This window comes from Paroedura picta, chromosome 3, assembly GCF_049243985.1.
Source record: "Paroedura picta isolate Pp20150507F chromosome 3, Ppicta_v3.0, whole genome shotgun sequence".
Taxonomy (NCBI): domain Eukaryota; kingdom Metazoa; phylum Chordata; class Lepidosauria; order Squamata; family Gekkonidae; genus Paroedura; species Paroedura picta.
Genome location: NC_135371.1, coordinates 3,968,414 through 3,979,011, shown reverse-complemented (window position 1 = coordinate 3,979,011; position 10,598 = coordinate 3,968,414). Strand labels below are relative to the sequence as shown.

Sequence of the window (10,598 nt, the reverse complement as noted above, 5' to 3'; positions counted from 1 at the left end):
ATCCCAAATAATCTGCAGCTTGTGGTCTTAGAGGAGCTCTGAGTGTTAGCCTGATCAAGGGCACAGGTGGAGATAACTGCCCAGTATCAAAGTTTTACCCATTCCTTCACTGCAAGAGTACAATTGCAAGAAAGCCGCCATATGCAATTTTTTAAGTCTTAAAAAGTCAGCTAAATTTTTAAATAGTTGATTTTTGAACTCTTCAAATCTCTCATGTATATATATAGTTTATAAGAGAAAATGTATGGTTTAATGGGGAAAATTATGAAGAACAATATTTGCAATGAACTATGTAGAAGAAGAGTTGGTTTTTATACTCCACTTTTCTTTACCAGATAGTGGCTTACAGTGTGAGGCAGGTGAGGCTGAGAGAGGTCAGAGAACACCTCTGTGAGAATGGCACTATCAGGACCATGACTAGCCCAAGGTCACCCAGCTGGCTGCATGTGAAGAAGCAGGGAACCAAATCTGGTTTGCCGGATCAGAAGCATTCACTCTTAACCAACCAACAAGCTGGCTCTATATAATGAAGTCAGGTTATTGGCACTCTGAGCATTAAAAGGCTTTCTTTTCTATGTGAGTAATTTGATGCCGTTGAAGAGTACCATTCTGACTGAATCTCTTTCCACAATCCATGCATTCAAAAGGTTTCTCCCCTGTGTGGGTTCTCTTGTGCAGTTGAAGAGTGCCATTATTACTGAATCTCTTTCCACAATCAAAGCACTCAAAAGGTTTCTCCCCCGTGTGGGTTCTCTGGTGCAACTGAAGATGGCTACTCTGACTGAATTTCTTTCCACACACTGAGCATTCAAAAGGTTTCTCCCCTGTGTGGGTCCTTTCATGCCGCTGAAGATTGTAATTGTGACTGAATTTCTTTCCACACTCTGAGCATTCAAAAACTTTCTTTGCTATGTGAGTTCTTTGATGCTGTTGAAGAGTGTCATTCTGACTGAATCTCTTTCCACAATCAAAGCATTCAAGAGGTTTCACTGCTGTGTGAGTTCTTTGATGCCGTTGAAGGTGGCCACTCTGACTGAATTTCTTTCCGCACACTGAGCATTCAAACGGTTTCTCCCCTGTGTGGGTTCTCTGGTGCAGTTTAAGATGGCTACTCTGACTGAATTTCTTTCCACACACTGAGCATTCAAAACGTTTCGCCCCTGTGTGGATTATTTGATGCTGTTGAAGATTCACCCTCACACTAAATGTTTTTCCACACAGTGAGCATTCAAATGGTTTCCTCCCTGTGTGGGTCCTTTGATGCCGCTGAAGATAGTAATTGTTACTGAATTTCTTTCCACACCCTGAGCATTCAAAAACTTTCTCTGCTATGTGAGTTCTTTGATGCTGTTGAAGAGTGCCATTCTGACTGAATCTCTTTCCACAATCAAAGCATTCAAACGGTTTCTCCCCTGTGTGGGTTCTCTTGTGCAGTTTAAGATGGCCACTCTGTCTGAATTTCTTTCCACACACTGAGCATTCAAACAGTTTCTCCCCTGTGTGGGTTCTTTGATGCTGTTGAAGATTCACCTTCACACTAAATGTTTTTCCACACACTGAGCATTCAAAAGGTTCCTCTCCTGCGTGGGTTCTTTGATGCTGTCGAAGAGTGCCACTCTGACTGAATTTCTTTCCACACACTGAACATTCAAAAGGTTTCTCCCCGGTGTGGGTTCTTTGATGCCGCTGAAGATTGTAATTGTGACTGAATCTCTTTCCACAATCAAAGCATTCAAGAGGTTTCACTGCCGTGTGGATTCTTTGATGCCGTTGAAGATGGCCACGCTGACTAAATTTCTTTCCACACACTGAGCATTCAAATGGTTTCTCCCCTGTGTGGGTTCTCTGGTGCAGCTTAAGATGGCCACTCTGACTAAATTTCTTTCCACACACTGAGCATTCAAACAGTTTCTCCCCTGTGTGGGTTCTTTGATGCTGTTGAAGATTCACCTTCACACTAAATGTTTTTCCACACTCTGAGCATTCAAAAGGTTCCTCTCCTGCGTGGGTTCTTTGATGCCGTCGAAGAGTACCACTCTGACTGAATTTCTTTCCACACACTGAACATTCAAAAGGTTTCTCCCCTGTGTGGGTCGTTTGATGCCGCTGAAGATTGTAATTGTGACTGAATTTCATTCCACACTCTGAGCATTCAAAAACTTTCTCTGCTATGTGAGTTCTTTGATGCTGCTGAAGAGTATCAATCCGACTGAATCTGTTTCCACATTCAAAGCATTCAAACGGTTTCTCCCCTGTGTGGGTTCTTTGGTGCAGTTGAAGATGGCCACTCTGACTGAATCCCTTTCCACACACTGAGCATTCAAAAGGTTTCTCCCCTGTGTGGGTCCTTTGATGCCGCTGAAGATAGTAATTGCTACTGAATTTCTCTCCACACCATGAGCATTCAAACAGTTTCTCCCCTGTGTGGGTTCTTTGGTGAACAAGGAGCTGAGATTTGCCTCTGAAATACTTTCCACACTGAAAGCATTTATACGCCTCCATTCTTCTTTTCTTTGGAAAATGTACACTGCTCTTTGTTCCACCATAGAAACTCTTTCCATTCCCGGAATAGATAAACAGCTTCTCTTCCGAATGAACTCCCTGGTGTTGAATGAGGCTGGCTTTACGTGAGAAACTCCTGCTCCTGGTTGGGCAGCTAGACGGCTTCCCGGCTGTGCGGATTCTGGGATGTCGAAGAGGCTCCGATGAGCAAGTGCCGCTATTTTGCAAAGGGCCATTATATTGGGCTTGATCTGAGAAATGCAACCCAGACGCTAAATGTTTGTAGGTTTCTTCCTCTGGGTGAATTACTTCACTGAAATCCCCTCCTCGGGGTTGATCCCTCTTCTCTCCTCTCTGCCTCTGGTGCCCATCTTGACTCTTGAAGTGTCCTTTCAGCATCTGATTCTTGACTTTGCCCAACGTAATCCCATGCAGTTCCTCATCACCCCCTGCGGAGAAAAAAGAGAGAGGTCCCTTTAGGACACATGCAAAGAGGCTGACTCACTCTTGCAAGTTTTTCCACACCAGTCATATTTCAGTGGCTCTTTCCTGGGGTACGTTGCAGTGTACATTCATTTGCACTTAAATGTAAGTTCACCCTAAATGAAAGATGATTTTGCACAGTGCCTCACCTGAGTGAATTCTCTGATGGGAAGAAAGGGCTGTTTGACGACTGAAGCGCTTTCCGCACTCCAAGCTGTGATACGGTTTCTCTCTGCATCTCCTACACTTGAGTTTCTGAGTGTTGAAGGAAAGAAATCGGATCTCGGAAATCTAATGTAAAGGTGGAACTGCTAATATTCTGCTGACGGGTCGAAGAGAATTGGTACCAGTTCTCAGGTAGAAGCAGGACCCAGGTGCAACTTCATAATGTAACCTCCTACACACCTCGTACAGACAGGTGATTTTATATTGCCCCCACAGTGATAGCCGTTTCGGGGCAGTGAACAATATGGCCAGCACCGAGTACAGTAAAATTCATAAACAATTATTGGTAAGATTAGCAATTAAAACAACAGACTCCCAGTTAGAGGAACCATAAATTTACAGTAGCCAGCAGCTAGATACGATCAGCTTCAGGGCCCGTCCAGAGTGACATAGTTTAGGACAGCCTTTTTCAAACTTTTGACTGTGGAGTAGCTCCTGAAATACATTTCCAGGCTTCAAGGACGCCCAGAAGTGACTGTCAGCTGGCCACACCTCCCTACCACACCCCCTGGAAGTGGCATATCAGGACAGAAGGGGCAGGAGCTGAGAAGACAGCCCAGACCACCCCCCCATACCATGCCACAACTGAACCCCCCCCCCTTTACACCCACTGCCTTCCCACTGACCCCTCCACATGGAGGTGGCCAGTTTCCTAGCTTGTGGCCAAGTCTGTCTAGGCAGGAGGGGAAAGGCCGCAGACCCCCTGAGGTCCACGGACCCCTGGTTGGGAGTCCTTGGTTTACGAGGAGGGGGAAAGAAGAGGGGGCCGGTTAGATCTTATCTGCCACTCTGGCTTCAACCAAGCACCTGGCAAAAGAGCTGAGTCTTGGAGGCCCAATTGAACTCGGAGAGCTCCAAGGGGGCCCTAGCTTCCTCTGGGAGCTCATTCTACCATGTGGGTGCCAGGGCCGCAGAGTGGGCAAATGAGATCAGCTCTTTCTCATTGCCTGACTCAGGAAGCCAAAACCTATAACTGACCTAAGAATCAAGGGCAACAGCTAGCTTGGATTCTCAGAGGCCTAAATCTATGGACTGCCCAAGAATTCCTGTATTTTAAGGATACGTCTTCCCCTTATTTTCCCCTTATTTTCCCCAGCTTTCTTGCCCAGGAGTTTCTGAGCCTCCAGATTTCAGGCCTCCAGCTGCCCTCCCAGCTGGGGGCCTGGAGGGGATATGTGACCCTGTCGCCCTCTCCCCTCAGTCTTGGCAAAGTTTTGTAGGATCAGCTTGTAACGTCCAATAAAGTGATCTTTGCATCAAGCCAAGGTTTCTTATTGTGGCAATCAGCTACAAACCTCACATCTGGGGAGGAAATATGCTCTTTGGATCCTCATGAGGATTTTTCCAGACTGTCTTTGGGTGCAAGGCCCTTGTGTGTTTCCACCATAGTCTCTCTTATATTTCAGGCTTCATTTGGAGGGAGGGAGAGGCGGACAGGGATAAAGATGGGTGAGAGATCATTCGTGTATGGGGAAGGAAAGAAATTCAAGACTAAGAATGCTTCTGGAAGGACAGAACCATAATCAAGATCAAAGCTCAGTTCCCCAACCAGTATGAGGAGGATGTATGTGGGGCAAGGCACCCTAGTTCCCCAAGGATTAACGTGAATATCGTGGCCTGGTGCGACTTGTAGGTGTTCATGTTTTGGGTTTCCCTGAAGCTGACAGTCTTATCTTTTTCAAGGCCAGACTCCAGAATGTGGGAACCGGTTCATCATAAGAACAGAATGACCAGGAAACAAATAAAAGAAGCAGTCAGAGACAGGGGCCCATGGCGTAGACCTTCCTATAGAATCGTTGAGGGTCGGACACAACTGAACGGTTAACATCATCATCAATTATGATTATCAACTATGCCCAATTGTGTAACCAGGAGGAAGGGGGGATTAGGAGGGTGATAAAAGCCTCACCCTGCCAACAAAAGTGCGTCTAGTCAAGGCTATGGTCTTCCCAGTTGCAATGTATGGCTGCGAAAGTTGGACCATAAGGAAGGCCGAGCGTCAAAGAATTGAGGCTTTTGAACTCTGGTGCTGGAGAAGACTCTTACGAGTCCCTTGGACTGCAAGGCGAACAAACCGGTCAGTCCTAGAGAAGATCAGCCCTGCCTGCTCCTTAGAAGGCCAGATCCTGAAGATGAAACTCAAATACTTTGGCCACCTCATGAGAAGGAAGGACTCCCTGGAGAAGAGCCTAATGCTGGGAGTGATCGAGGGCAAAAGAAGGGGACAACAGAGAATGAGGCAGCTGGATGGAGTCACTGAAGCAGTCGGTGCAAACTTAAATGGACTCTGGGGAATGGTAGAGGACAGGAAGGCCTGGAGGATCATTGTCCATGGGGTCGCGATGGGTTGGACATGGCTTCACACCTAACAACAACAACAAAAGCCTCTAGGAAATTCCATCAAGAAGGACACTTGATTGGGTTATTAGGACCTCCTAGAGAGGTAGAATCCACGCCAACGTTATGCTCAGGCCATACTAGTGCGCAGTGATATTTCGGTTTTCCATCAAGATGAATACTTTTGTGTAGAGTAACTTAGGCTAGAGCCAGAATACTTGTGCTGCATGTCCACAGCTCTGCTTCCCCAACCACGTCCTGCACGATTCTGACACTTCTGGGTTTTTTTGAAACCTGAAGAATACCTCAGGGGTTTCTCAATGAAGCTTAGAAAGGCTGCATTTGATAAACAGTTAGCTTTTCTTGTTTTTCCGCTGTTGAGCTATAGAAACTGAGCTGTTTAGTGATGACTTGTTTTTACAAGGGGTCTGCTTTACTTCCGTGCATTCTCCTCATGAACCCGCTGAACGGAGTTCTGCTCACCTACAAAAAGTACTCTGGGTTCCCAACACTTTCAGATAACAGCCAGAGCAGATGCTTGTTTTCCCATCCAGGGTCTTGTATTCCCATCCCGGGGGGGTCTGCTAAATGTTGGTAATAAATGAGCATCTAGCCCCTTCCAGAGTCTTTCTGAGGGGCTCTCTTTTCCCTCCTTTGCCCCAGGCCAGGACACCTTCTCTGACTTTGTTGATAGCCATAACTCTGGTCTCAGTTGCCCCTGGGCAAGCAGCAGGACAGGGGTCAAAATGGTGTCTTGCTATTCAGTTTTTTGATTTGTGGCTAATCTGAAGGGCAGCAATTTGTACCTTTGGTGGCCCTGAAAGATCCTTACCCAGAAAGACCACGCTCTCATAGTTCTCCAGCATGACTTCCCCATAGAGAGATCTCTGGCCTGGATCCAGCAGGGCCCATTCTGCCTCGGTGAAATACACGGCCACCTCCTCGAAGTAAAATGCAGACTGAAAGGAAAAGCAGATTTCCTCATCAGAGATCATGGCAGGCAGAGATTACACATTGGAAGAGAGTCGTCTGCAATGGCAGAGTGTATATGGGTTATTCTGGGTTATTATGGAATGCCATTCATAGGATAGTTTGCTTGGATTCCTTGTAGAAACTGAAGGAGCAAAAGCCCCTGTGAGACGGGGGGGGGGGGGGAGGATACGTCTCATCTCTCACCTGTTCATCTTTCCTACCTGAGGTGGAGGGGCAGCATCCATTTCCGCATCTCTGCAGACCTGAGGACTCGAGACCACCTCTCCAGTGCCTGAGAGGGGGACAAAGGAGGAAGGACCATGTCAGTCTAGACTCTCTTGTTCGTTTCTTCTTTGCATCCTGCATCCCTTACATGCACCCCCCTGCCATATGTTTAACTTACTTAGTTTAGTTGACTAGATTTTTAGACCGCCCTCCCAGCAAACTGGCTCGGGGCAATGTACAAAAAAAAAAAGACAAAATAAAACAAATAAAATTATGTTTAAAATTAATTTAAATAAAAAGTGACAGGTTAAAACAGCCACAATAGTTCCATAGAGCGTCTGATTATGTATGTTGGAATTCTCCCAATACTTCCGGTGGATTTGGGGGTGGATCAATACATAAATAGATGAGCAGATCAATGTGTGGGGCTGTAAATAGGTAGGTCGATAGATGTTAACTTTGGCCCCAACCAAAAGCCTGGCGGAAGAGCCCCATCTTACAGGCCCTGCGGAATTGTGCTTATTCCAGAAGGGCTCTTATGTGCCTCATTCCACCAGGTGGGGGCCAGGACGAAGATGTCCTGACCCTGGTAAGGCCAGGTGTTGTGAAGGCTCGCCCTATATTCTAAAAAGAAAAAACACACACACACCATCTTATAATGGCTTTTAGTAAATTGTATAAATCAGAAATGTCAGGTGCCCATGAGTATCTGTTTTTGTTAAAAACACAAATTTAGACTTCTGTGAGTGAGCTGTGAACTCTGGAGCATCTGAAGGGGAGAAAGTGCAGCAAATTAACCCCAAACACATCCAGGAAGGAAGAGTCCTTACCACAGGAGAGGGCATCTTGGACATGCTCCGCAGCCTGAGCCCTCTGGCCTTGCTCCAAGGAAACACCTTCTGCCTCAGGGAATGCAGCCTCTTTCTTCACGGATGGCGCCCACATCTGAAAGAGCAGAGACAGAATGGAAGAAAGGCCAAGGAATGGATCCTGCCCCACTCCCAGACACGGCACCGTTCTCTCAGCAGACCTGGCAGGAGAAGAAATTGTCCAGGAGAAGAGGCTTCTGAAGGAGGCTGCTAAATCTCCCATTTGGATGATTCATGCTTGGAGTAATGCCTGGCAGGGAAACTTTAGGATAAGGCCCAATGACGTTGCTTGAATTAGACCTACCTGGAGGAAACGCCCTCACCTGCTCTGCCTGCCTCCTCTCCTCCGCCTGGCTCAGGAGGAAGCCTTCGGCCAGGGCCACCGCCTGGGAGCTGCTCTCCGGCCCGCATCCTCTCACCCAGCCCTGCATCTCCTGGGGCAGGAGGGCCAGGAACTGCTCCAGGATCACCCGGTCCAGGATCTGCTGCTTGGTGTGCCTCTCTGGCTCCAGCCAGCGGTTGCAGAGTCCGTGGAGCCGGCTGCAAACCTCTCGGGGCCCCTCGGCCTCCTGGTAGCGGAACTGTCGGAAGCGTTGGCAACGCACATCACAGGTTATATTGTCCTTAGGCAGGATCTCTAGCACAGTTCTTCCCCAGGATTCAGCCCCACTCCCAGCTTGGCTGGGATGGGGCCCTTTGCCTGGTGTCTGGCCAATCCCAGGTCCTCCGGGGTCCTCTTCTGCCATCTCCTTCCCCGTCATTTGGGTCACCTCAGACTGTGACAAGTTCCCTTTATTGAGTTGGCGATGAAGAGAGGCTTTTCCCGGGTGCAGAGAAAGACAGCAATGTGACAAGAAGGAAAGAAAAAAGACCACATCATTGAACGAGACAAGTGGGAATTGCTCTGGTGGGTCAGAACAAAAGGGCTTCTTGTGCTTTGCAGAACAGTTTAATAACCATTTTGTTCCCTTACATACCAAGCGATTTCAGAGATGCCTCTTTGGGAAAGTTTAGTATCTCTTTGGCTATTTAAGAATGACACAAATTTAGCCTCTCAGGACTTTGGTTCTGCCTGTCCTAGGAGCGAATCCTTAAGGTAAAACGGAGCCCCAAAAGGACAAGAGGGACCGGAGACCTCTTAAGCAGTGTCTGTTAACTCTTCAACCGGATGGAAGCATTAGGCTCCCATCTGAGGGGACGGGGAAGGGATGCGTCTGGGTCAGGGGTAGTCAAACTGCGGCTGGAGGGCGTCACCTGGAGGGCGTCACCCCGAGGGTCAGACATGACTTGGTGCTTGCACAGGGGATACCTGCCGAGCTTCTTGAAACATCCTGGCCTGCAAAAAGCTCATGAGAGCATGCAACGTCTGCCTTTGCGTTTCCAAAATGCTGCTCTCGAGTTTCCCTAATGCCCCCGCACCCCCGGCTTCTTGCGACACTATTGAGAGCTCAACGGCCATTCCCTTCCCCAATGAATTCTCCATCAAACCGGAGTGAAGCCGGATGCAGAGCGCTGCATTTCCTCTCTTCCTAAATCTATGCCTTATCCCACCCGCCGACTTACCTGCAAGGAAACCTTCCCTGGATCGGGTGCAAAGCCTTCTTTCCCTGCAGTATCTGGATCCGAAGCGCTTTCCCTTTTTTGGCAATTGGGAGCAACTCTCCGCTTTGCCCCCCGCCCGCCCCCAAATCGGAAGCGCCTTACTTCTCTCCGCCCCCTCCCCACCCTCGGCCTCTCTTGCAAAAGCCTCCCTCCCTTTAACCCTGGCAGGGCCGGAGCCAAATGCAAAAGGACCGGGCTGCAGCTGCTGCGGCTCAATGGGGCTCCTCGGGAGCAATCCCGCCCAGGGCCGCGCTAGACCCAAAGGATCCCCGGGCGGCGCAGACAGAAGCAAGGGGGTGGGAGGGGTTGATTAAAATGCATGCAAACGAAAGGAAGCCATCCGAAGCAGAGATGGATTTGCTGCCAGCCTCTAGGGCTGCCAACCTCCTGCTGGGTACCTAATTCTTTTCGGAAGGAACTCAATGGCTACTCCCCGTGTACTAATAATAGCGATTAGACTGCTCGGGTGAGCTCCACAGCTGGGGTATTGCACAATATTAAGAATTCAGTTGTCTTTGTTTTTTTCGAGTAAATCATCTTTATTGGACAGCCCTAGTTGACTTTTGGGATCAGGGCATTTGTGTCTCGCAAGGTTCAGCCGCCAACTCCACGGATGCCAGCCCATCTCCAAAATAACAGATTATATTGGGGGGGGGGGGGTTTGCTGACCCTCTAGAGAAGGGGTAGTCAAACTGCGGCCCTCCAGATGTCCATGGACTACAATTCCCAGGAGCCCTTGCCAGCATTCGCTGGCGAATGCTGGCAAGGGCTCCTGGGAATTGTAGTCCAGGGCCGCAGTTTGACTACCCCTGCTCTAGAGAAGGGGTAGTCAAACTGTGGCCCTCCAGATGTCCGTGGACTACAATTCCCAGATCTTCATGGGCTACAATTCCCAGCAAACGCTGGCAGGGGTTCATGGGAATTGTAGTCCATGGACATCTGGAGGACCACAGGTTGACTACCCCTTGCCAACTTATTATTGTTGAGAGACATTGAAACATTCAAGAAATTTCAGAAGTGGCACGATCCTGCAAAAAGTCCAGGAAGCATAGCTGTATACCTGGGGCTCCTTCCCTTCTCACCCCCTCCAGGCCCATTGTAGTTCATTGGGGGGCAAGGCAGGTAGACACAGCCGTATGTGGTCGTACCACCCAATAAATGTTTAACAAATATTAGAAATGTATATAAAAAAATTAACTCTCACCCATTCAGGAGATCCTGCCCTGGCCTAGACCACACTGAGTTGTTGGGCTGGGGGTCAGCAGCTTTCCCTTTCTGCCACCATAAACTCTATTATGAGAACTCCTTCGGCTTTAAAATGGGGACACAAAAAAGCTCAGAGCAGACTGGACTGGGGAGAGAGGAGGGATGTGTAATGCCTCT

At 48.4% G+C, this 10,598-nt stretch overlaps 1 protein-coding gene across 2 annotated transcripts; it reads right to left on the bottom strand.

The window, feature by feature from the left end:
• Positions 1-6,430: 6,430 nt before the first annotated feature.
• LOC143834122 (zinc finger and SCAN domain-containing protein 31-like) lies at positions 6,431-9,295 on the bottom strand. 2 transcript variants are annotated; one of them, XM_077330724.1, is made up of 5 exons: positions 9,177-9,295; positions 7,918-8,430; positions 7,575-7,689; positions 6,724-6,811; positions 6,431-6,506 (listed from the first exon to the last, which is right to left on the bottom strand). In XM_077330724.1, exons 2-3 carry the CDS (start codon positions 8,372-8,374, stop codon positions 7,649-7,651), a joined length of 498 nt encoding a protein of 165 aa, XP_077186839.1. In that variant the 5' UTR covers positions 8,375-8,430; positions 9,177-9,295; the 3' UTR covers positions 6,431-6,506; positions 6,724-6,811; positions 7,575-7,648. The 2 variants fall into 2 exon arrangements, with proteins under 2 accessions (XP_077186839.1, XP_077186838.1); XM_077330723.1 differs by lacking the exon at positions 6,431-6,506 and having other exon boundaries at positions 6,766-6,811; positions 7,575-8,430.
• Positions 9,296-10,598: the final 1,303 nt, after the last annotated feature.

Bases quoted from the DNA above. Each gene is read 5' to 3' on its own strand.
- LOC143834122 (XM_077330723.1), bottom strand. From the start codon at position 8,374: ATGACGGGGAAGGAGATGGCAGAAGAGGACCCCGGAGGACCTGGGATT.